Source organism: Haplochromis burtoni, unplaced genomic scaffold (genome assembly GCF_018398535.1).
Source record: "Haplochromis burtoni strain Fernald_Lab_line unplaced genomic scaffold, NCSU_Asbu1 Contig_2, whole genome shotgun sequence".
NCBI classification, from domain to species: domain Eukaryota; kingdom Metazoa; phylum Chordata; class Actinopteri; order Cichliformes; family Cichlidae; genus Haplochromis; species Haplochromis burtoni.
In genome coordinates this window covers 3,508,391-3,535,580 of record NW_024582363.1, presented here as the reverse complement: position 1 = coordinate 3,535,580, position 27,190 = coordinate 3,508,391, and the positions used below count along the sequence as shown (strand labels likewise).

Sequence of the window (27,190 nt, the reverse complement as noted above, 5' to 3'; positions counted from 1 at the left end):
ATCTCGGCCCATTCAGCCCTGAAGACGACCTTCCCCCTTTGCAAAAATGATGAACGGGGAGCACACACATGCCTGGGTAGAGAAAGGCTGGTGAGATTGCATCAGTTCAGTGAGAGAGGACACACAGTTGAAATTTCTCATCCTATGGGGGTTGTTCAAAAACATGAGAGCAATGTGACACATGTCAGATATACAGTACATCCTTTTATTATCGCAAATATGCAAGAAAAGTCAAATGGAGACACTGTAAATGAACACATGCCCTTTAATACCACAGTCTAATGGTTTTTAAACACTTTAAATAATATACATTTGCACCTTATTATACCCTTTGAAATGTTTTAATCCATATTTACACAATGTTACGCTTTGAATTCTTTTCATTCTTTTCTGAAGAGGACTGAGATGTCTCTTAAAAACACGAGGCTCCCATAAAACCCAGCGTCCTGATAATTCAATTTACAATAACTGTACAACTGACCCGCCTCAGAAGTGGAGCAAATGTCGTGTGGACAGGCTGAACACTGACCAGTATTTTTACTTAATGGGTGGCATGTGAACATGTCTATGAACTTTCCAGTCCAATTACACGTTCCTGTCTCTGTAGATAACCTGCTATTTCTATACTGAGGTTTTATTGCAGAAACCCATATCTACTCTTTTTTTCTCACAAATACAAATCTTTATTTATTTTTTTATTTCAAATGCGTAACCCCTTAGCTCTCGGAAGTTGTTTAGAGTCCATTATAATATAATTCACCGTGCCACTTCAGGGAGGCAAACTAAAACTGCTTTCTTTTCCTCCTTCCTGAAAAAGTTGTTCTTGTACGTGTAGTTTTAGAACACTGATCACTGATTTTTACCACTCTTCCTCAAGAAACTACCCAGATGGAGTTCCACACCTCATATCACATGAATCAAAGATCTTCGCATCTACACCACAGTAAAGTGGACTGGCTGCACAGTACAGTCTGCTCGGAGTATGTTCGTATTTTGACTCATCAGTTTGTTTGGTTTGCTGTGGTGTGGTCCAACGAGCTATGGCGTAGGAGGGCATTTTGAAAATGGGGCATGAGGGATGACACAGCAGCAGGGGGTACAACCCGTGTTTCTACTGGCACCACTGAGCTTGGAGCCTTCAGGGAAGCAGAGGGGGGTGAAGATGACTGTGAAGCGCCCAACATGCCTTGGCACATGAAAGGGCTGGTTGACCATTCCCTTTGAGGCGACTAGATACAAAGGCGCAGGCCACTGGCAGGTCAGAACAAAGGACTTGATTGTATTTTTTTTTAAAAAAGACCCGCAGGGAGGACTGCATTTGACTTGAAGCAACACTTAAACTCAGTCCATCTTCACCCACTAATTGGCCTCTTTTAATCAGCAGCATCCAGAAAAACTAAATATTCTATTACAAACAACATAGTCTGAACAACCACTGCCCATTTTTAATGGACTGCTAAAAACAACCCCAGTTTAACTCAAAAAACTGCCAGCACCCACAAAGATCAGAATGGGCTTCTTTTTTCTCCTCAGTCTTTTGGAATGGAAGAAACAGCATCTGTAAGTTACACACAAATATAAAGCATGAAAACTTGGCCTTTCTTGTTTCTGTCTTTGATCCAGAAATGTTGAGAATAAGACCAAAAGAACGAGAGCAGGAGAGAGTAAATGCCGCCCACATGCCTCTTTGTGAATAATATGCTGATGCTGTGAGTATAGTTCAGTTTGGGTTCTGCCATACATACAAGTGAAGAACCGATGAAATAATCTTCACTTAGAAGTGACAATCCTGAAACAGAGACCTTGTCTTTCAAACTTGCTCTGGAGGTTCTGTGAGCTACTCTCAAGAAAACTGTCAAGACTGGCAGCCTGGAGGATCAAATATTGGTACCCTTCATACAGCTCTGAATAATGCATTTAGTCTTATTTCGCTATAAACTGCAACAAAGAACATCTTTATATTTGTACAATCAACAAAACAGGCACCTCGTCTACTTTGGTACCAGAGTGTTTGTTCAGTTGGAGTTTTTTTTTCTTTCTCTTTTTAAATATTTTAATGTCACAGTCTCCTAAAACACGAGAAGAGAATCAGCTTGACTTGGTGCCGTTCACTGGACTCCAGCAAGTGTGTTGAGGGAGCAGGTCAGAGCAGCTCTGTTGGAAATGTTGAAGTGCAAAGAAACATTTAGCATTTAAAGTACATCTCGTGCTGATTATGAGATATACTGGTAAACGTCAGCTTTCTCCGTTGGTCCTCAAGTCTTTAACATTCTAACTCAACAAAACTGCAATACACTTGGAGCGTGTGCAAATTTGACCTGAATTTCAAATTTACAAATGTTCTCTAACTAAGTGTGAACAAATCCTTTGTGCTCGTGTGAGAGAATCCAATCAGAGACCCGAGATATGTTTTAGAGCTAATAAGCAGAAATTCTGGAGCACTTCTTTTTTTTTTCATGTGCGCTACACATTTGACTAAAAACAATGTCAAAACATCCAGGTTTTCTTCCATTCTGGTTCGAACAATGGGACTTTTTCTGGCTCTGAATGCATTGCCAGTCAGATTGCTTTAGCCACATAGCCTGCAGACATCTGAGTTTCTGCAGCTACTGCCAAGAAAAGCTCCCTCACAAGCTCTCAGAGCCTAATGAATACAATTTTCATACATCCTTCATATTGGAGAAAGAAAAAAAGAGACATTAAAAATAATCCTATTAATAATAATTGTTTACACTATGTCATGATAAGAACAGCAAAAGGAGCAAGAAGAACATACTTTAGAAACAACAATGAAAAATTGTAATAAACAATCAGTTGGCAAACGATGTCGTGTTTGGCAAGGTCCTGACAGTCGAAGCCAGGCCTGTAGGGTGAGGGTCATGGGATCTTGGGGGTTGTGGGAGAGGGGGTGGGAGTTCACAACATTAAATCATGTCCTCTTGTTGTCATCCTTAAAAACATCCTGTCTGCCAAATCTTCCTTGTCCCACAATAGACCAGACTTGTCACCAGTCAGAGAAGACTGAGGCCTCACACACAGACACGGACGAAACAAAAGATAGAGGGTTGGGGTGTACGTGGTATGCTGATGATGAAGTAGATTGGAGTTCAAGGCATGGGAGGGGGGAAAACTGTGTCCCTCCAAGAGTCTCGGGGCACCTTTTTATGACAAGGTAAGGGAAAAAAAACAACCAGTCACTGTGCTAAAATGTTGAGCTGTCAGCTGCTGTGGTGTCCGTTCGTCATTGTTGTTTTCATCACAGTCCCAGATTCTTTGGGCGTTGTTTAACATAATTAAAAACTTTTGTTGCTGATGCTTGTTTTTTTTTCCTTTGTTTGGTACTACATTCCCCTTAGAGTTTTTGCAGAGAACTGGTGAGGTTAACAAGCCTCTGCTAATACTTAGGTATGTTGGGGGTGGTTGTGGTCCTATTAGGGCAGGAAGGGAGTTGGAGTAGGCAGGGGTGGGGTGGTGTGAGAAGATGGAAGAAGTATTAGGGGGAGGTGGGGGTGTTGGCAGTCCCTCGCCCAGAACGCTCTAGTCCAGGGGTTCTTGTTTTATCCTGATGGGTGTGTTAATGGAGAGACTTCGCCGGTCCTCACGACACAACACATACTCGCTAAACTGGGACGAGTCCACACCGCCTCCGCATGATGCTGCCACACTGAAACCTTTCTGGAAAAGACGCTCCAGAACCTGCAGAGAGGACAGAGAAGAAGGCATTTACAACAAAGGTACCATGTCAGTAAGGACAAGTCTAAATGAAACAGTTTGCAGATAGGATGCAGGTTTCAGGTTTTATACAGCTCTAAGGAATAGTTTGACGTTTTGTGAAATATGCTTATTCTTGCCAAGATGGGAAGATTAATAGTGCAGCTCTGTCTAATAACAAATTTGTCCTCCTGTCACATCAAAAGCTCACTAACACTTTAGATTTTGTTTGTTTAATCTGCACAAAATCCTAAGAGTAAAAACAAAACAATTCCCTGTTTTACAAGGGATTACTCTGTGCTCTGCTTTATGTCTTGGTGAGGAACAGTTGCCAAAGCCACCACCAGACACACCAGAAAGTTAATGATCTTATAACTGCATTGGCCTGTAACCAATCAGAAAAATTTGTTGCGTTTATACTTCAGTTTTAGTGCAGAGCAACAGATTACAGCATCTTTAGAGGTGCTGGTAGCTTAATTTCCTTGGCTAACCTTGTTTTTAGTCTTTGTGCTGATTATACTTTAGTATTTATATATAAGACGTATAACATCATCCTCAATAGTTAAACAACTTTTTCATTGTTTTAACTTTAACTTTTTGTATGATAAATCTTTTTTTTGTTTGTTTTTGCGTAACAATTTTGTTGTTCCAGAGTCTGGCCACGACCAAGTCTTTCCACTGTAAAAATAAAGTTTGCTATCCATTCTTACTAATGAATGAGCAGCAGTACAAGTTTTTGATATCTACACATCCAGTCAATGGACATCAACCTCCGATGTTCATCAGTCACAACGTGCACCATGTGTCATTAACCCTCCCCCACCTCCAATCGCACACAGTGATGAGATAAATCCAGAGGGCACTCCAACATCACACCATCTCTGCAATATTCATGCTGCTTGTGCTAGATTGGCTACCGAACTGAGGGCATGAGCTCAAAGGGATGAGGAGAGCTGAGAGTGAGTGAGGTGTGTTAAGAGGCTGAGTGTAGCTCAGCGTGGTGATTACTGGAGCTCCTAATTTGAGTAATGAGGCTTGGGTGAGAGGAGAAGTGAGGTCCGTGAGCGAAAGAGAGAGCGACGTGTGGGGAATGACGATGAGGAGTTATGGGTGATCTGAGTGTGGACAACGTGTTGGAGCTGCAGGGAGAGAAGAGGAGATGGGGTTCATGTTACCCCTCTAGTCTGGACAGTGATACACACAGTAGTCCAAACAAGAGATGCGCTCAGACTCAAACGCGTGAACTTCAGCATCACTCATCTGGGGTAATCCATGTGGGATGTTGTTTTTTTGGAGGGGGTATAGATCTAAATCCCAGTGAGAGGAGTGCCGTGTATTTACTTATCCCCCCTTCCTTTTAAAGAAGTGTGCAGCGCATGGAAATGAAAGGTCTCGCCGAGGGCTAACTCTTTCTGCCAGATAGAGAGCCAGAGAAGTTCACGAAAAACAGAATGATTTCTTCAGATGCTCATACACACACACACACACACACACGCGCACAGACACACATTGACACGTGCACTCGTGGTGAAGGATGACCTCTCTAATTACAGCTTAGGCCCCATTGGCGTGCTATGGTTGAATGTTTAGGCCTGCAAGTCAAAGGGCCGCAGCCTCCTCAGTTGGGGATACAGTGAAGAAGAGCAGATAAACTCACACAACGTGCAAGAATTAAAATGTACAAATCCAAAATATAACAAATGCATACAAACTTGTTGAACAGACCTGAAAAACCCCAGCACCCATCTGCTTTCAAATTAAAACTTAAATGTGCACCGACATGCTACTTGTAAGCAGAAAGGACCACTTGCAAAAGTTAACCCCCTCCCCCTTTTTGTCCTCTAGCAAAATGACAACAACAAACTATGTAATTTGTGAGACAGAAGGGGCAGCAGACAGCTGATGGTGAGGACGGCTAATTAAGAGACCTGCCCAAGCATCAAACACTCCCAAATCCATGACAGACGACGGAGGAGCCTAACGATTATGGAAATGATATTACATAGCCTTCTTTGATCATTGCATCACATTGCATTTTTCCCCATCATCTCTTAACGCATGTGGGACTCCATCATGTTCAGCAATGAATTTGGTCACAGAGGAGAATGGCCTGATCAATAAAGATAGTCTGAAAACACTTTTATCATTAATGCATGGCAACACAAAAGACTTAAGGATATTATTATAGATAGTTGTAACTGACTCAAGGATACTGTAATGACTATAAGATGCCATAAAAAAAAAAAACCTTCGCATTCAGTTTGACACAGTGAGTTAGTGCCATGGGGGAATAAACAATATAGTGAATAATTAAGACGTATCCAAGCAAAAGGTTTTAATGTCCACAGGACAATGTCCCGAAATCAGTCCCCGTTGACAAGGAAAAGTAATGCACCCTCTTAAAAAGCTAAAACATGTCTGGTTTCTCAGTTCTGCAGAACATACTTCTGACCGCAGGCTTTCAGATCCCAGCTTATGTTGTACTTATGCAGATTTCTTTGCTTCCTTTACTGCCTCACTTGAGCGAAACCATAACAAAATATTCTAACGGCGAGTTGCATGTGGGCACCCTCATTGGTCGATGCCTCATCCCTAACACTGTGATTTCCACGAAATTGGATTACAGCTAATTAGCAGTCTTTGTTTTGTTTTTTTGTTTTTTCCGTTTTTCATGTCCACCACTTTCAACCTAAAGACAGGCTTCTTTTCAGCACGACACCACAATAATCAAAACAGGAAATCAAAATAACAGTGAAGAGGATATTGCAGCACCAAACTTTGCTAGTTGTTCTATGAAATCAAGCACTTCCTTTTGTCTTCTCCTGTCTTTGTGATTGAAGCTGAATACAAGTGTCTCTTCAGCCTCTTCATCCCCAGTGATCCTGCATTTGAAGTCAGTCTCGCGGTTGCACGGTCGACTTGGCCGCACAGGGATCTCCCCTCAAACACACGCACACCATTCAGCATTTAACCATCCATCTGAGCTGCCACTCAACCTGGAGTCACCACGGGGATCAGGAGGGTATACATCAGCCTCACTCCTCTAACCTCCCAGCATCTTAGCCAAGATGGCGAGGCATGTATCAAAGTGGATGAGTCTCAGGCCTGGAAACCGGAGCACAATACAATATTGATGGCCACCAGAGTGCACAGACACACTTGCAAGACTTCTCAGGAGGAGTTGTAAGACACTTGCTCCTCATGGCGCAAGACACAGAGATGATTGACACATTATGACACACACACACTGTAGCATGAGATGGGCGCCACACTCAGGGGGTTGCTTTTGTTTAACTATGCAGTCTTCAATATGTGACAAGGAGCACTAACTGCAGTCTCTGCGTCGTATCCTCTGCTTATCACAAGCATCTGGCATAAAACATCCGTGAAGCTCCAACTCTTTCTAATTCTCTAAGCCATCTGCCAGCTTTTTAAAGAGTCACAGACAGCAAAAACACGTTGACAGAACAGTCTATTCTTAAAGTACTTGCAGCTGACTGAGCTCCATTACAAATAGGCACTCTAAAGTGTCTTTAAGCATCGTGATTCACCGAGGATTTTTAGCTCAGGTGACCCTTGTGGGAATGCAACACGTAACCCTGGCACAGTAAATACATACTGAGCACAGAGGTGTTTTGGGTTAGGTCAGTCCTCAAAGGGACTGCAAGTAGTTCAACTACTAAACTGAGGAGACTTAAATACACAAGGGCTCCACCTGACTCATCCGCTGACCTTTTCTATTTCAATTTTAGTTACTTGTTCTCGTATTTAAGACACCAAGAGCCATCATCAAAGAAAACTTTGCGAATTTACTCATGTACTAAAAGCACAATCTTTAAAACTCTTTACATTTTATACCACTTTATACTCCCGCACCACTTACAGAAAATGCAAACCATCATCCAATCTATAGATTAAAACAATCCTGGAGTGGACATAACTGTTACAATTATCTTGATCAGCTATTAATAATAACTATTAAATTATCGCTTAGCCCATAAGCAATAGTGTAATATTCTATAAATCTCTTTTTTTTATATTTTATAAGCTCATTTTGTTGTTAATACATCTTTTCCTTAAAATTAGACTTGGAATAAATAAGTTTAATTTGTAGTGAAACATATTCTCATTGGAGCATTTGACTTCGTAAAATTTCCATCACTGATGTTCACATTTACAGTACACTTATTGTATGAGCCATTTCTACAGAGATAAAGATTTTGTGACACTTGATCAATAAAATGTAACACAGAAAAAAAGTGCCATATATTTGATTCATTTCTTTTGATTAAACTACGACTTGTTAATTACCTAATTGTCTTCAGTTGAATTGTCCTTCTCTGTCATTATTCTGATTTACGTTCCACTACCTAATCAGCCCGTGTCCAACAAACGAATTAGAACAATTTTTTAAAGATTTTTCTGGCATCAACTGCTGAAGCTGTCAGCAGCCAGAATTTCCCAGCTTTAATCCTCTCTACACACTGGCTTGGTTACTGTTAATCTTGACATTGTGCTTTACCCACAGAGCCACACAGAAAGCCAAGGGACCCAAAGCCATAGTAGTGTTAATGTCTTACTCTGCCACTCGGGCCACTGAGGAGCGCAGAGGAGGTGTTTGTGTGGCCGTGTCTGCTCTGATGAGCTGTGCTTTCTCTTTTCACCCAGCGCTGGATTGATGGAGTGGCAGCGTGACATGTAAGAGAGTGTTGCGACGTGTTGCGTTCTCCGCCTGGGCAGCAGGGGGACAGGGGACCCTTCTCTACGACTGCCTCCGCTGTCACATTGATGTAGGACGGATTGGTTCTGGTCTGATCTGAGTGCTTCATCATGGTGATGTATGGAACAGCAGGCCCAGCTCTAGCGCTGGGACGCGTGTGTGTACACCTCTGTGGCTCTTTGGCTAAATGTTTTCCCTGCATTCAGTGCCTTTGCTGCTTTTTGTTTCCCCCCGCTGGATCTACATCACAGCGCAGGTGGTTTGCATTACTCCCGAAATTCCATTCATGACTTCATGGAGAGTTACTTGCCAAGGTGGATTTGTTTATTCTCCCTCTCTCGCATTTAAATACACAAGACAACAGATTAAAGAAGTGGCTAAATTTGCAAGGCAACAGAATACATATATATCTCAACATGCAAAGAATTACTGCTGCCACATTTCAAACTATAAATAGATGATACAGTATAATGATATATCACCAATTTTAAAAGCATGAAAACCGAGTCATGGAAATCTTTTCAATGTTCATGAATTATCCTCATGTTTTATCTTATTAAAAAGGAATATTAAATGTTTAGAAAACAGGTCGATATACTTAGTGTACAGTAAGGTATGGAGAAATGTGTGTTATCATTTTGTGACCAACTATAACAAGGTCTAGCAGTGTCCAGCCTGGGGCACGAAAGCAACAGTACCTCAGCTTCAATAAAATCTCTACACCTCTGACATAATAAAGTGAAAACAGCACACATTTAAATGTCATCATATATCCATCTCTTTCCTGTCAAGACCTCTTCTGAAACTGATCCAATCACACAGTAAATAAGTTTCAGACGGTGCTGCCGCAGCCTCCCCATGCTCTCCCTGAACTTCCTCTGTGGGCAGGGTGTGGTTGTGTGTGTGTTCCCCTGGGTTAGGGTCCAGGCTTGAAATCAGATCAGAGGCTCATTGTCTGGCAGGTAAGACAAGGATTATTTTCCTAACCTTTTCATTCCTTCACGCAACAATGAAAGAGAACAGAATGAGTAAGTTGTTTGGAAAAAATCTCCCCTTACAACAAAAAAACACCTCCATCTGCTCCTTTTGTCCTCATCTACATCGACTCAATGAGCCGGGCCCCTTCACTGTGTGTGCATATGTACGTGTGTGTGTGTGTTTGTGCTTTTCATTATTTTTTTTAACGAATGCCGTAGAGCTGTATCTTAGAGGGCTCACGAGGAGACACCAAGGAGAGGCCAGAATATGAGACAAGAAGGGGTCGCTGCCTATAAACCTCGCAGATCCGCCTTGTACGAGTTTGTATGAGAAAAGGGTTTCGGCTCACCTCGCCTTCAGAAGAACAGCCTAATAAAAGCCTAAACAATAAAGATGCCGTTCAGATTGTGTTAGTCAGATGTGCTCACATCCCATAACCAGTCTCACTGGTAAACAGAGTGGGAAAATGTTGTGTTAGTTGATGCGGCCAATTAATTATATTGTAAGTCATTTAAAAATCTATAAAAGAAGTATAAACCGGTTTAGGCTGTTTGAGAAATTGTAAGTATGGTATTAAAAAATGCAATACGTGTATTTCAATTGCCTTGAGCGGTGTTATATTGGAGTCTTTTTAAAAAAGGAGCTGTGTCTTAAAAAGGAGTAAAGCGTAAATTATGCATATCATTTTCCCCCCCTTTCCATTTCTCTTCTTCATTTTTTCGCAGGAAAACATGGCCGCAGTCCACACGTGCTTTGTCCCACTCGCTCTGCTCTCCTCCCTGGAGGTGGTCTCTCACGCTGGCAGGAAGGAGGTGGAGGTGTCAGAGTGCACTAGCCTGCCTGGGAGAGGCTCTCTCTGGGTGCTGAAGGGGTGAAGGCTCCTCTATGTGTAGGTTTGTTCATGGCTGTGGGCACTCAAGTGTGTTATATCGAGCCTGTGGTGTGAGACTGTTATGTTTCCCCCCGTCCTCTCTTTCTCTCACAGGGTAACACTACTGTAAAACTATTTTTTTCTGAAGTTGCTTTTAATCTCTTACTACTTGACTCCACAACATGGTCAACTCTGCTTGACCAAAAACAGATGTTCATCTCACACCATTTTTCAAACCGGTGCCAAACTTATTCAAAAACAGATCATAAAGCAAATGTATTTGATATGATATTGGCGGTAAATTGCTTTATGGTAATACCGTGCTGAGGTTTTGCATCATTCTCATCCCCAACAGCCAACTGAAGACCATCGTTTGACAAAATGAAAAACTCCAAAGGTTTTTGTACACCTGCACACTCCAGCTGTTGCTCCAGAGTGGCTATTATGCCAGTTATTGACAACAAGCTATTATCTCTACTGTGGCAAAATGCAATATAGTGGGCCACAAATCATGCTAAGTGCCTTACAGCAAAGTTTTGAGGTGTAATTCCAGCTTACTGTTACTGAAGAAAATCAGTGTATATAACAGCATTTATCTGGGAAAGCAACCTGAAAATAAACTCTGCAGACTGGCACAGGACTCACACAGAAGGTGACCAACAGAAAGCCACCTCTCCCTCAGCAGATGCCATCGTGTGCCATTCAGCAAAACAGCTAAGTGGATCTGCAGAGTGGTCACAAAAGCCCAGGTTGAGCAAATCCCAGCCAGGTGTTCAAATGTTTATGAAAATGTTGAAAGTTGGTGTGAAAAATGGTTTGCTTGCCAAGCAGAATACTTTGCTGGATAAATGAGTAGATAAATACATAAGTTCCTCTTTGGAGTCTGCATCCTGTGGCTAACATTAAATAAAGAATTGGTAAGAAAAGAGAATGGAGGGGTATACAAGCACAGTATCATAAAACATTGTGTACAGTTTCACTATGCGACAGTTAGAAATAAAACAAATATTCAATATTTTATCTTCATGTTGAAAGTAAGCTAAACTAAGCTGTTTGGGTAAAGATAATGAAACATAATGCACATAGGCATTTTGACACTTTCCGACTCTTCTGCAAGTGCGCCACTAAAGTTACTTTGTGGCTTCCCCCCCCCCATGTTGCACAATGTTCATATTAACTACCACTGTTAGTTTCATGATCACGTTGTAAGTTTTGTTGTTAGCAGCGAGCCAGTAAGTTGGATCTTTGCATATTCACGTTAAAAATGAAAGTTTTAAAGGTTGCATCTATAAGATTACAGTTTATTCCTTTTCAGCTGAGGTGAGGAGGTGTTGGAAGAGCTGAATCAGCTCTATATGAGCAAGCAAATTCCTCACAGCTGAAGACAGCTGTCAGTTACCTAACTTAGCTGATTTGGTAGCTACAGAATGCAGCCTTGATCATGATGCCGCCTCCAGTTTTAGAAAGACTGTGACTATGCTGCAGTCACATATTAGACACACATCAAAACTTTCTGTTACACAAAGCCATTTTGCTCTTGATTCTCTGCAAGTACCATGATATCCCGCTTATTAGTGAATAAATGTAACAGAAAAAATAACTACGCATAAAAGTCATTGTTAGATATCAGCACATATTTGTTATATTGGCACTACACTCAGAGGTGTACACACAGGACAATCTAACTTAAGTAAAACTGTAAACACTGTAATGTGTTTTACACACAAATCTAGAATGTGATAAATAAATCATGGGCAGAGAAGGAGATGAACAAAGGACAGGCATTTCAGCGTCTTACCTGGACGGAGTTGAGCCTGCAGTAGCCATTGAGGGGAAAGCGGATGACGTGTGTTGGGTCCTGGTTCCAGCCAGCATTGACTGAGTTACACATAACGTCTCCAGTCTCAGGAAAGATCTCCTCAATGAGGACCTTCTCTCCGCTCAGGGCGATCCTCTCGCCCAGGTCAGGTGTGACACGAACCACAAGGCAGTCACAGGGCTGTGCCATCCGTCGTTGCTCGCGCTCCTGCTTCCAGCGCTCGAGCTCCTTGATCATGGGTGTCAGCTGGTAATAACGCGCCTCTTCGTACAGCAGGTGGAAGTCCTGTGCAGGCAGACAAACGTACAGATGAGAGCAGTGACTTTGCATGTGTATTATGCTCCTCTTGGCAATATGTGTGACTAACACACTATGACTTTCCCTGGATTGCAACTCATCACCAAGGTCACAGAGAAACCCTACACATATACAGTATTGTGCAACATTAATATGACAGAGAAAAGTATATCTGCGGGACTCCTTATGGCTTCCTCACAGCAGCTAATGATGTCCTTGACCAAGACACTTAACCTCTAATTACTCCAAGAGTGGGTTCTTGCTGTATATGAACTCTGACTCTTCCACTGTAGTGAAGTGTGTGTTACCTGTGTAGCAAAGGTAACTCACAGAAGATCTAATAACTAATTGCACATTGACAGATAGATAAATTATTATTATTATTTTTACAAATGGCAAAATAACAGTGTAGGATTTTAAATTTATAAACTTGCACAAATGACAAATTAATCTTAATATAATACAAAAATGTGACCTTTGTTTGTCCCCATGAAGCTAAAAAATTTTTTAAAATGCATTTGGTTTCATGTAATACGTCGACCAGATTGAAGAACAATAAACCAAGATCAGTGATGGACTCGGACCAGCAGGACAACACTCTCAATAAACAAAGGATAGCCATGCTGCAGCTCTCCTCCACAGTAGCTCTTGGCAGAGTGGTGTTAGCCTTTAGCATGTTTTAGTGAGCTGACTCCAGAAAGGCCGTCAGTTGGGCTCTGGTGAAGTGGGATGGTGCATTCCTGTGCACAGACAGTCTGCAGCAGATTGCCTGCCTCTCCCTCCTGGGCAGGGTTTGCTGGGGGCCATTTGCCCCTGCGCTCTTGCCTCTAATTTCCCACAAGACCAGATGGCACCATCATTCACCACTACCACAGAAAATACGGGAAGGCGGAGGTTCGCTATTGGAGGCAGACGGGAGGTGAGGAAAAGATATGTGCAAGTGAACATGAGGACAATCATCAGCCAAGGAGGTTTTTAATGTATTCCTCACATGGAGGGAGTTTTATGTTAATAAGGCTTGTGGCCCGATGTTAAGCTCCTATTAGAACAAGATTTAATTAGGTTACACCTAAATGCTGCAAAACCTTTTTGCTAAATAATTAGTAATTAATAAATCTGTGTTCTGATTAATGTTTCACAGTGGCAAACAATGACAGCTTAATTCAATGAATGGACATAGTAAACTGAAGCAAAGAAGTGATTGTCCATTTGGTGACGTTTTTCGAGAAAGAGGTTGCTGTTTTTTTTCGTAGAACAAAGTCCAAACACCCAAGTGAGACAATGTGTGTTTGTGCTGCAAAAACAACATATGTTTCATATAGTCTGCATCATTGGTGGCTCTGGGTGTCTGGGTATCTGGGTGTCGGCGCTGGCAGCGAGCCCTGATCTAGAAAGAGTTTTTCCCCTTTTCCTTCTCAAGACCACTGCTGGGCACAGAAACAGAGCATGGCAGCAAACACCATATTCATTAACCCTGCTGCTTCTGTCAGACTCTTTAGCCTTGAAAAGCCTCCCTCACTGTTTTACCCCTTCATCTAAACTGTGCCTTCATCCGAGGCATGTGAACGACACCCAAATACAACTCCATCTGGACACGGCGTTGACGCAACACATCTTAAGCTGACGGTCTAATGTTTAAGATTTCAGAATGCGAAAAGAGGGGGTGGAGGTCCTTTTTTCCCTTTTTCTCTCCCTTACTCCCTGTCTTTTTTCTCCTGGCCTTCTTGCTGCAGCTGACAAAACTCATACTGAGACGCTCCCCTTCAGGCAGCTCTCTGTATCAAAGTGCTACTCCTCATCCTTCACAGGTCTGAAGCCATGGATGGATATGTTTTTAACAGGGGTCTGTCTGCGAGGCACTTTAGTCATCCTGAGTAGAGCAGAAAACAACAGAGTAATCCTAAGCGCTGAGGTGAGGATGAGAGGGAGACAGGGCCAACAGCTCCGTCCTGGCTGCTGAAGCTGCTGCTACTGCTGCCAGCTCTACGAGACAATTCATCCCCCAATCCTGTGTCCAGACAGCCCGTTTGAGCTTCAAAATAATGATCCGACCTGATCGCCCACTGGCAAGGCAACATTTCAGGGAAGGACAGAGGGAGGGAGGGAGAGACAGAGAAAGAGAAGAAGAAAATGATGGAAAATGTCACTATAAGGGAGTTTAGAGGACTAGTGAAGACGTAATGTAGGTTTTGGTCAAAAATGACCCCCCAAAAAAGCAGAAGTTCAAGGTTGTTGAATAACAATGTCACTCAAAAATAAAATAAAATCACAATAAAAGGGCCTTTCTGTCATTTCCAGCATCTGAGATTAAAAAAAAAATCAATTTAAGGAGTAATGCAAAATCTGAATAATAACAGAAAACAGTAACTCTTACCGGTTTATAACCATGCCCTCAATATGACTGAGCATTGCTTACTCTCTCGTGATTAATTGTAGTTTGAATAATGTGATGAGGGAGGATATTAATAGTGAATATTTTGTTCCAGTGATGCAGGCTGAAAAATTTCTTTTCCTATTCTGCTCAGACTTTCACATTGATTTAGCAAAACACACAGCGCCGTGGCTGCCAGCAGCAGAACAGACCCAGCCCTGGGGCGACGGCAAGCCTGATTGTGTTCAGATAAGGACATGCTCAATTCCGCCTCGCACTATTTGCATTTTTTTTCCCCGGCTTCACGCAAATTGAAAGGTATGCAGATCAACACAGGCTTATGCGAGGGGATCGTAATGAGTTGAAACAATGAAGTCCAATGCATTCTCTTCCACTGTGGTGCCTGATTGGACTGTCAAGATTTAACAGAGGGGAGGAGGGGTGTATGAATAAGAAGGGAAAATCTAATCGGTACTGAGTCAGGCCATCATTTGCCAAAATATGCAGGGCTTTCATGTCATGTTCTGTTGTCTGTGGTTTGGCTCTTGTTCAGACTATCCGTGGGGCCCAAAGAGTTTGCCCCTGGCTCTCAGTGGCTTGGCTTTGCCTTGTTACCTCGTACAGAATGATGAACAAGTGCCAGTGCAGTGAAAAGGTCATGAAAACTAAGGTGGGGTCGACGTGAAGCGAAGTGTAGAATACACCTAGGAAACTGTATCATGGAATGAAAACCTCGAGAAGGAAGAAGCTGTAGGAAGATAATCATTCTGACAACGTCGCATATGATTGTATGAATACTTGTTAGGTGAGACTAAATCTGTACTAGTGCCAAAAATAAATTTAATCGTTATCTTTTATATTACAGTAGATTAAATGGCATGCGTGCAATGTGAGCGGGGTCATAGGTAGTGATCATCCCTCTAACGCTTCAGGCTTTTTTAGGGTCAGCTAAACATTTTAGCATCTTTTAGATCATCGTTTTGTTTTCACAGCCTGTAGCTTTACTATTTTGGTTTACTCTCATCCCTCACTCTCATCACCCTCATTTCAAGCAGCAGGAGGCAAAAAAAAAAAGCTCTGTTACACCAACTAAATGTTACCTGGCCAGAAGCAAATAGCATGTAGACAAAGTCAACTAATGAACATAGGCAAGAATTTAACAACTAAAGACACAGATATTTTGGATTTATTGGACTTACATTGGCAGGTGTCCAGAAACACAACTTCAGTGAAATGCTAATGTTTAAAGTTTGCTAACACTCTATCACATCAGCTTCTTACACAACTTTTACAGCTAACACACACACACACACAGTTTACTCTGTCAAACTGAAACCTTCACAACACAAAAATACAGCGAATGCAAAAAAGCTCGTACAGATAATACATTTAAATGTAAAACTTTTCACAATTTGCTTTTGTGCCCCAAACATGTGCTTTAAATTGTTTAATACAGGAATATGACAAAGCACCTACATTGTCTGCAATAGATACTGACATGCCACTAAAACAGGACACACATGCATGCAGGTTCATTGTCTCACAAAGAGCAAAGAGCAAGTGCAAAGAAGTACGCATATATGGGGCACCAGGTATTAAACTGGACCTTTCCCTTCCAATTCTAGACTCTGGATGAGAGTTACTGTCTGCATGGAGCTGAGTGGAAGTTCATAAGGGGTTATTTCACCTGGGATCACCTCTATAGAAGTGATTGGCATGCACACCACCAGACCATGCGCCAGTTAACCAGTTAGCAATTTACCTTTCCACCATTTAATAATCAGGCTGCATCCATTTTTTCCTCTTCAAAGTTTCTTAACTACTGTTTATGTTTCTACTACACATAATTCATATGATACACTTAAGGGGGGTAAGGCTGTGCGTATCAAGCACAACTAGTTGCACTGTTGTGGTATCAGGTTTATTTTGAAAACACGCTATCAATCAGAGAACAGAGAAACTGTAATAAATACAGAAGTATTCACACCTAAATGTGCAATCTTTTGAAAAATAAAGAAGCACACAGAGTGTGAGCTGATGTCTGGGCAAATGCCTTTTATGTTATGTTGTTCAAACAGTGAGTTGATGGTGCAGACAGGTACACACAATACAGTATACTGTGGTGCAGACACATACCTTGAAGTCATCTGGAAGGAGCAATTTGCTGGTCCTGAGGAAACTGAGAATGTAGCGGAATATCTCGCCATCCCGATCTATGAAGTAGTGCTGCTTCAAGCTGTCCAACACGATGGGCTCGGTGCCATTGAACAGACGACTGATTCTGGAAATTGAAAGACACACACACACACAAACACACGCACGTAGACAGCCGCACACACAAACACAACCACATAATGGAATGAGCCAGTTCCCTTCAAATGCATGAAACAATTACCCTCCATTTATTTTTCAATTTTATTAGCACTAAGCTTGAAATGCATTAGCATCCCAGGTTGAAACAAGGGGCTTAAGGCACCGTTCCTCCATTCCAGACTTGTTTGAAGTGTCCCTTCTGTAGAGAGATTACAACAACACACACGCTTGCTGCTTGTACTTACAGAAATTAATGGCATGAATGTAGCATTACAGCTCTATTATTCCATCTGTCAGAAGGCTGGAAATGAAACAGAGGTAGGAAATGGTGACGGGCCACATATTAATGTGAGAATATGTGGAAAAAGATATTTTACTTTTACAGTTTGATTTCGTTATTAATTCAAGGGGAATTCGGACAGACTCAATCCTACTGTAGGCCATACTGCTTTAATTTAATACAGTGTTACAGCTTGTAATAACACTCTTCTTGTGCTGTATTGTCTTAGTATGAGGGAAAATTGCAGAACGTAATTTTCTTAATGTATGTAATTGCAGTTCGCTTTAATGGCGAGAAGATTATTGTCTTGCAGCTGGAATCATAGGATATTAGTGTTTCTTCCTTTGCAATTTGTGCAAGTTTTTCTTGCAGAAGAATAAAAAGACAAAGCACCAGCTGATAATTCTGATCTAAAACATACACTTATATTTGTGAATATGAACCACCCCACTGAGAATGAACTCAACATATTGACCATTAAATATTTGAATTTGTTTTCAGAAATCCATTTTAAGATGAGAAACATGACCAGAACCCAACAAAGTGTGCTGAGTTTTCATTTTCTCCCTCTATTAAATGGGTTAAAATGAATTAAAATAACTATATTAGTCAACAGAGGTATCTCTTTCACATGTTGAAGCAAGGACACAATAACTTCTAAGATAATGTAAATATCAGTGCCCAAATGATGTGAATAATGATAAACTAAAGACAGTAAATACATATATACTTTTAAGCTTTCACTAAGTATTGACAAGACTTTGCTATAATAATAAAACACTTGTTGCCTCCTAGTATCCCATGTTTAACCCTTTCAGTTTACTGCAAGATGAAGGGCTGGGCTGAAGCCAGCTACAGGGGCTCATCAAAGCAAAGAGTGGAAATTGCTGTTATCTTTAAACTTTCATCACACCATGCTGGTGCCGCGCCTCGAGATACCCTTGGACAGATATTCATTTCCCCTAATATTTGTGTGCTTTTCCTGCCGCTTACCTGCAGGTTCCTCTCTCGCTGGTCTAATGATCTCATCCAGGCACCTTCACTTTATCTGTTTGTTCATTTCCAAGTACTAAATATCCCCTTTTTAATAAATAAAAAAAAGTTTTTTAGCATCTCCCTAATATTGAGAATGTGCAAGTGTCCCATTTCGCTAAAGTTTCCGAAGTCTGAAGTGCAATAATTTAATTTGGTGACTCATTTTTAAACAAAACTCACCCTCAGCAGAGAAACCTGGAATGCCTACGCAGTGTAAATAAGCTGTACCGCTGATTTACATGAGAAATCTGTTGCACGTAACCTTCTTAACGTTTTCCGTGCACATTTACAGTACATCGTCTTGCAGAGAAACAGCTCTTGGCACGGAGCTATGTTGCTGTTATTATCATCATTTTGAAGTAATCAGCACTTTAATCACAACAACAGCTTCTAGGTTGGCTGACAAAGTTGTGCGACAAAAGAAAATCATAAAACCTATTTGCAAATATGCCGACCAGCACACGCGCGCACGCACGCACGCGCGCGCGCGCGCGCACACACACACACACACACACACACACACACACACACACACACACACACACACACACAAAGCACTGCCTGAACACTGGCATTGTCAAACTCTATTACATGACAGAAGAAGGGAGCTGTAGTGGGAATGTCAATGAACAAACACCAAGGCTTTACTCACAGACTCATTTCGCTTGAATTTACAATTACAATCGGCTGCTTTGTAAAAGTGTATGAGCTTGTAGTTATTGGCTGTATCAGGTATCTTCTGACCCTGATGTGTTGGCTCAACAAACAGAAGCTATCAAATTAAATTTGCTCTGTCTCTTTTCTTTGACTTGACTGTGTGAAGAAGGAAAGCAAAGATGGTTCTCCCCCCTCTCTCCCCTCCTGCCATCCTTTCTCTTTTTCACTCTCTCCGACTTTCCTTCTTTCTGTCTCTCTCTCTCTGTCTCTATCCTTCTCCCTTACTTGCTTTCTCTCTGGAAATCGATGCAAAATGCTTTATAAAAAACCAATACTCATCTCCCTGTTTTGCCCGAGGTGTTCCTTTCTCATATGGTCTTGCAATTCTTCCAGCTAGAATTTCACCATACCCCTCCAGGCTAACTCTGTTTTTCATCTCCACTTTTTTAAAAAGCAATTAAAATGCTGCCTGTTTTTCTTTTTCTTTCCCTCTCTCCAACTCCCTTCTCTCTCGCTCTCTCTTTCTCTCTCTCTCTGTCTCGCTGTCTTCTCTGTTGGTCTCCTCATTTTTCCCTTTTCTGTTAAATCTCTGAATTGGAGAGTGGGCTGTTTTTAACAGGTAGGTAGAGAGAAAAGGGTGTGTCCATAGGGAGTGGGGGTTGTATAGAGAAATTAAGAGACAAGATACACAAACAGAAGGGCCAAAAAACAAAGAGACAGGCAACGATAGGCGAAAGTACAAAAAAAACAGAAGTACAGAGAAAAGAAAAAGAAGCACAGAAAGAAACAAACAGAATGCAGGAGAAATGCAGAGAGATAAAGTGGGAGAGAAAAAGGTTTGACGGAACTAAAAAACTTGGATAATGCGTGCTAGTCACTGAGAACGAGGGAGGTGGTGGGTGTTGGAGGTTATCACGGATGGCTCAGATCTCCTACCCTTGTGGTGCCAAGCGAGGGCAGGCAGTGGGGCAGTAGGTGGGCAATATCTGGCAGGATGTTTGCTTCACCAGTTAAAGCCAGCCAGAGGCTGAGAGCTGCCAAAGACGCATCCTCGCGAGGTTGGGAATAGGACCCAGGTAACACTGATTCTGCTTGAACAGACAATGTGTGGAAACTGTATCACTTGTGGACCCCTAACGAAGACAAAGCACCCAGTGCTTCTTGGAAAGTGAAACAAACACACCCAGGGATCTCGGTGAGGCTGTCCAACCTGACATCAAAGGCTGCCCACAATGGCTTCCGAGTAGGGAAAGTCAAATAAGAAAGTTCAAAACCAAATCGCTACAGTCCCTGGCTCTGATTCGCAAAGTCATGCTTGAAGCAACTGTGAAATACTAGATAAACTCATGGTTCTCCAAACAAGCTAACCCAAAGGAAGGGTGATACAGGTTTCAAAATAAGGAAACACACTTTCGCTTTTTCCGAAGATCGTGACTTATGGAAAATAAATGAGAACATTTAACTCAAGTTCCAGCCTAACTATAATGCCTTTGAAAATCTTGACGTGTTAATGCAATCAGCAGCAACAGAATTCGCTGGTTCTCTGGTAATAACTTTCACTGTGTATATCTCAGTTGCTCAGTATCTGTCCAAATTGGGGTTAATTGCAAGATTATGTGATTTTTTAAAAATAAAAAATACTATAAACATGAATGTATTAATGCAAACATCTCCACTTTGGTACTGCCAATATTTGCCTGCAGCTCTGTTTTCTTATCTGTTACTTTATGGTTGTATAATACGGCTATTTCTACTCCGGAGCAACAATTACTTCCTGTTAATATTTAACATTAAGTGAACAGAGTAAAAGATTTATTTGAAAGCTTCGGCTTTATCTCATGGTGTGGTGTTGGTACTAAAAAAGAAGCTTGTGATAATGAAACAAAATAGCAATAAAATAACACAACTCCAAAATTCTGTTACATATTTTGAGCTCAGCTTATAGAAAAGGACATTTCCAGAAACAGAGGACCACTGAAAAAGCATAAAGCCAGTACAGATCTATCATCTCTGGACATAGAAGTCTCATCTTCATAGAGAAAAATGTCCAGTGGTCCTTTCAAAATAGTTTCCTTGTCTGTGGAACATTTCCCCTAATTTCCTCAGCTTCTGTTCAAGTGACTGCTGAGACTGTCCTCTTTGAGAGCTACACAGAGTGCACATCAATGTTTCATGACCCTTGTCCCTTAATATGGCCCACACAGAAGAAGATGAATATCCACACATTAGTTACTAGACTAACTTTCTCTTGGCACCCTGCATTATTTAGAACCCAATCTATTAAAAGTAATCAGCAACTTCAAACTCTTTAGCCCTGCTCTTTCAGTCGTCACGTTTTCAGTTTTGCCCGTGTGCCTTTTCTTGACCGGATGTAGCTGAACACAGCATATGCGGTTATGCCAGTGTAATTGTTTTGCTTTCTGCTGTCAGCCATTATACTAATTCACACAAAAAGGCCCCTCCTTCCACTGGCTCCAGTGGAAAGTGGAGCCCTGAGGCCAACTGTACGCTGAGGAGGCTGGGAGAAAGAGAGAAACAGTGAGTGTATGCATGTGAATATGTGCGTGTGTGCACGCGTGTTTGTGTGTGATCCAGAGTGAGAAGGAAACAGCACAAGACAGAGGGAGGGAGAGAGAGAAGGAGCAAAGGAGCATGTGTGAAAAGAGAAGGAGAAAGAAAGAGGAAAGAGCACTTAAACCAAACCAACACTCACACTGATATCCGGTCTTTACTGTAAAAACACTGCTTGGATGCTCTGACATGACTCTGTGCTGCATTTGGAGTAAAGACCCTGTGCATCTCAGAGTGAATAACTTCTTTGTAAAGCGTAAAGCTGCATCAGAGCATAATAAATACAGGAACACAATAGCAATGCACAATTGCGAATACAAATGACACAGAAATGTAAAAACCATCTGTCCACTGGATAAACTGACTATGACACTGAAATAGTGGACAAAAAAAAATTGTCTTAATAACACGAACAACGATAAACCCTTTTCTGGTTTAAGCTTTATCTTTCTCATGACATGTTGCACTGGAATAAAAAGAGAGTTGTCAGGGATTTCCTGTCAGCAGACTCTATGAATATCAAGACTTTATTACCAGGGGATTATGTGGATTATTTCCTGTAGCCAATTTGGCAGGTTTTCTAACAACCTGGTGTATGTTTACCTTGGCCCACATGGGATTCAGCTGATGCCGAAATGCAGGGAGCATAATGCAATAAATGACAAACTGCATTAGAGGAAAATATGGGAGGGGTCATTCAAATCAGCATAAAACGGAGTCGTTTTATCATTATTTGAATTTTCTTCCTTTAGTAGTGGCACCTTGTTTGTGGATGGAGCTAAAAATGTGTATAAAAGTGTGGGATGGTGGATTACCATCAACTCTTACACAGCCTGAATCATCATGCTTTTTTTCTTAGAAGTGGAAATGCTTCATGTGTGACTATAGCAATCAGATAATGAAAACAATAGCTCACAAAATAAAAGGATAAGTCATGCAACTTTTTATTAAAATGTTTTGATAAGGTCATGTTGCAACACATGATAAATGGCGGTTGCAAAAAAAACCCCTACAACTTGGAACATGCCATGATTTTAATCACATTTGAAGCTGTTTTACATCAACTTTGATTAAGGGGGTTCTGGACGCTTACGTCATTAATTTTTTTTTCTAGTATTCCTAACAGCACCCTGATCTGTGGGAAAAATAGAATAAAATAAATAAATAAGGACTGTGAAAAGGGGGCGTAGTGTGAAAATGTTCTGCGTGGTGTGAATTCACACAAACACTACTACTCACATCAGCAGTAAAACATGTGTAAGGTTCTGCACAGCAGCTGAATTTTCAATAGCAGCTACCATGTGAAAGGAGATAAAAAATAAAAGCCCTGGAGGTATTTATTGGAAGATTGAAATAATCACCTTTAAAACAAAAAAACAAAAAAGCAATCACATGTATCATTTTTAAGGTACAAAGTTGAAAGAATGAAGAGAAGAGAAATGCCCCCACATGATTTGAAAAGATATATGGGGAAATTGTCCCCAAAGTTTCACTGGTGGTGTCCCAATGCCAGTCAGCTAAATGACTTGGTAACATCTCAGATTCTGTTAGACTTCATTAACAAAACCGCCAGTCAAATCTATTTTTTAAACGATTCACTGTGAAAAATGCAACATAAAGCTACTAAGATAAAAAGTGACTGAAATCTAACTGAATATTTATTTAGGAAACATTTTCAATTATTTAGTTAAACTGGAATAAATGCATAACTGTGTCACATTTTAAACAAAAGCAGCAAGAGACAGAATAAACTACTCTTTAGTTTGCTCATATTTCTTAAAGTTGATTTTAAAAAATAAATAAAAAATAGATAAGCTATGAATTAATACATTAAGATCAGCAGCGATGCTAGAGGCAGGGACTGATCTTACCTTGAATCTGGGTACTTGGTGAGGGTTGCCAGGCTGCTAGTGTACATGTGTCCCCCGACATCGATGTGCACCGGGGCGTTCGCCTTGGTCAGCTGAGCCGGCAGAGGGATCCCCTGAGCGGCCAGAGGAGAGACCGGGGACCGGGTCAGAGACAGCCTTGACATGCTTCTTCCCTCCTGAAAGCAAGTATAGAGAAAAGCCATGGGAATAAAGGTAAAGAAGAAATAAAAAAAAAACAGCAGAGTGCTCCTAAACAGGGAAGTAGATAGTATCCTTTCTGAATGGTATCAGATCACTTCCATGTCTGTCTGGTCGCATATTTAGCCTGGAAATTATTGCCACCGCTCTAATTAAGTATGTTTGCATCTTTTCATGCAGCACCGCAGGCGAGGATAGGAGGATGCTTATTAGAATCGGGGTGAGAGAGAGAGAGAAAGAGAGAGAGACAGAAGGAGATAGACAGATAGAAAAAGAGAGGGGGAGGGAGGGGGGGGGGGGGGGGGGAGAGAGAGAGGAATGCTAGGTGTCAGCCTCCAGGGGAATAAAATAAACTGCTGCTGCAATATTCTAATTAAAGGTCGCCTTATGTGTTAGACGTGATGCGCCCAGACACACCAACCACCAATCTAAGAGTAAGGAAAGCTCGACGGGGAGGGAGCTTTCAACTTTTCTTCTAACACGCACACGCATCCATTCAGTACACAAAAAGATTAAGATTGTCATGTGTCCGCAGATAGTTTGAGGCACACGGGCCTCATGTATTGCACAAAAACGCATCCGATTTCAGTCGAAGGCAGGAGAAGTATCATGTTACTTGCAGGCCAAACTATTGTGTATCTACTTGCTGTAGCTCAGTGTCGTTGATTAACCACTAAAATAAAGTAAAGTACATGGCACTAGAGCCTACTCTATACAGACTGTGGGTGCATATATTTGGGACTAAGGCTTACTGGGAGCACGCCGGAGCACTCCGAGGTCAGTGCAGAGCTGAATTAGATTATCTGATGAAATGATTGACAAAATATTTTCAATTCGATGCGCCGTCATTTGATTCCGCACTGCTTCAGGAGGAGCGGAGGAGGCGTTTATATCCAACCTACTGGTGCGTAATTTGTTTGCCAACAGCGGCAGGTGAACCACAAAACAGCAGTGTGGCCACATTTCAGTGTTACTATTATCTGTTACGAAGCATATTGTACATCACAGAGGCTGAGTTTATTTTTTTAAAGGAAAAGTAAACAAAGATATACAGATCTTAGTCAATTTTCTTTAATAATCACAGAATAAAGGTCACCGTTTCTCCACTTTATCACCACTAGTCCGTGCCTACAGGCTCTGGTTGAAATACAGACCTTCCATTCGAGGAAACCTAAAATAATAATAGGAGCTTCATAGTACACGTGTGTGTGTTTAAACAGACTGATATAATAAAATCCCAGCTTTCACCAAATTATGTGAACTGATCAGTTTTCTGTTGCACATATGGGCTGTTGCACTGTCATTACTGATAGACGGGAGACCTTTTGTCAAAGTCCAGATCATCCCCGCGGCTCTAAGAGAAATGCCAGTGGGCACACTATGAGACAGGAGACTTTTTTTATATAGACCTCCTCACAGCAGTATCGTGTTCGTTTAATGCGATTACAAGAAGACGGGATTACATTTCAAAACCCAGGAACAGAGAAAAAACTTGGAGAGACTTAAGAAGTTTAGGGCACATACACAAAGACACACACGAACACCCATCGGTCTGTCCCATCGCGGGTATTTTCCTCTTTCCTACTTATCCACCAATTAAACAATGAATTCCCTACACTGACATACAATGAAGAACAAATGTGGAAAATAAATATAGAAATCTTCTTACTATCCCGATCACATTCTCATTGATTTCGCTTGTTCCCAACTCTCTTGTTCCCTATCACATACACACAAACAGTGAGTGACACACGTAGACACACAACACACATAAATCCCTTCACAAAAATCACAGCAGCTACAGAGACTCAACTTTCCTTCTTTGAATTGCTTTCTTGCTGCTTCCCTTCGCTGACCCCTGCTCAGACATACTGCTGTCGAGCTCACACTTAATGACAGCAACATAAACCCTGACGACCGATCTTTAAAACAACCACGAAAAAGGACACAGAAATCTCTGAAAAAGAAACGGTGCGATACAACACTCCCTCCGCAGGAACACCACAAGCCCCTGCTCTGCCTTTAATCTACCAAATGCTCAACATGGCGTCTTATTGCTGCTGTACAATTAAAAGCATAATCCCGACACGTGTAATTCACTACCCGATTGATAAAACACACACGTGTTAACTATAGGGTACAGTCTGGCAGAAAAGACAGAAAATACACTTTGGTCGAGCAGTAGCCCAATGCAGGACTCTCCAGCACAGTTCAACTGTCCTTCACGAAAACTGTACCTCCTAAGCCTACACTGTGCGTAAAAAACATTGGATTCTGTAATATTAAATTGTCACCCTACCGTTTCAAACATTGTAGGGAGTCCGGAGGAAATCCGTGCCGGCGGTCAGTCCCAGCTGCTGTCCGCGTAACCCCCCAAAATTTTCAAATATTTTCTCAAAATGCCCCCGAGTTTGTCACCGAACTACACCGCCGTCCAGTTCCAGTACCTATACTGCCGCACGGAAAAGCCAAGTATTTTTTCTGTATCCGACACAAAACTGCTTTTAAAAGACACTAGGTTGTGGCCGGGATCGACTGCAAAGAGTCTCTGTGGCTTTAAAGGCTCAATTGCAAGGCTGGCTCGACCTGTCCTCACCAAGCTTCTTTGTACCAAAGCGCACAGGAAGCGTCCTTACCTTGAACATAGATGAGATGATCTCCTTCCCCTTCTCTGCTCTTATTTGGATACGCGTAAAATGTGCGCTCTTATTGGAATCCTGCTTCGTATTTCGGCTTCTTGTCTGCCTTTTTGCCTAAATGAAACTGCCCCTGTGGTTTGTTATGAGAAGAAGAAAGCCAATAATCCTTCTCTAAATAACAGAGCGGAGCTAAAAAAGAAAAATCTTGCTCCGGGCTGCCCAAGCGCCTCTGGGCCAGGGATTAGGCTACAATTAGCTCAACTACACTCTCTCACCCAGGCAATTTTCTCAAGGAAGAAAACGTGATACCCTCTATTCCCGAAATTATGACTACATAGATATATTAACTTATCTTATTTTTTCCGGCAAAAAGTAGTTGTGATTTCGAGGGGGTAGGAAACCTAACAGGCAACTGTCTGTCGCTCAATAGATTTAGAGCAGCAAAAAGCAGATTTTAATCATTGTCATTTCGTCTGATGTAATAGTTCCCCAGGCTGTCCAGCTAGTAGGATTACATTTCCATCTCCATCTCCAAGCTAAATTTAAAGTTTAAAGCGGGCGGGCTGCCATAGTCCTTTACTCAGGCAACATATAATAAAGACGCAATAACTTGTTGATAAAGTCTCAGCAGGAAAAAATATGTTGAAAATGAAGCGATATCCTTGAACCAATATCTTTCATGCTGTGATTTTTCCCCCGTGTTCCCGCTCTCTATTCCTCTCCCTCTCTCTCTCTCGCCTTAATGTCTGGAGTTGTAACGCCAAATTTCCTGCAGGCCATTAAAATCAAATGACGTCTATGGACATGCATGCATGCTGCTGCAGAAAGCGCCCTCACAACCTGCCTGCAGCCAAATGCG

The 27,190-nt window shown here is 41.6% G+C and overlaps 1 protein-coding gene across 2 annotated transcripts; it reads right to left on the bottom strand.

The window, feature by feature from the left end:
- Window positions 1–184: 184 nt before the first annotated feature.
- On the bottom strand, window positions 185–27,190 carry LOC102302573 (BTB/POZ domain-containing protein kctd15). 2 transcript variants are annotated; one of them, XM_005913003.3, is made up of 5 exons: window positions 26,329–27,190; window positions 23,495–23,670; window positions 16,904–17,048; window positions 12,079–12,384; window positions 185–3,696 (listed from the first exon to the last, which is right to left on the bottom strand). In XM_005913003.3, exons 1-5 carry the CDS (start codon window positions 26,335–26,337, stop codon window positions 3,538–3,540), a joined length of 795 nt encoding a protein of 264 aa, XP_005913065.1. In that variant the 5' UTR covers window positions 26,338–27,190; the 3' UTR covers window positions 185–3,537. The 2 variants fall into 2 exon arrangements, with proteins under 2 accessions (XP_005913065.1, XP_005913064.1); XM_005913002.2 differs by lacking the exon at window positions 26,329–27,190 and adding an exon at window positions 25,992–26,322.

Coding starts and splice junctions, on each gene's coding strand:
- LOC102302573 (XM_005913002.2), bottom strand. Junction 17,049..23,494: donor ACCAAGTACCCAGATTCAAG/GTAAGATCAGTC, acceptor TTCAATTTCCAG/AATCAGTCGTCTGTTCAATG. Junction 12,385..16,903: donor TCCTTCCAGATGACTTCAAG/GTATGTGTCTGC, acceptor CTGCCTGCACAG/GACTTCCACCTGCTGTACGA.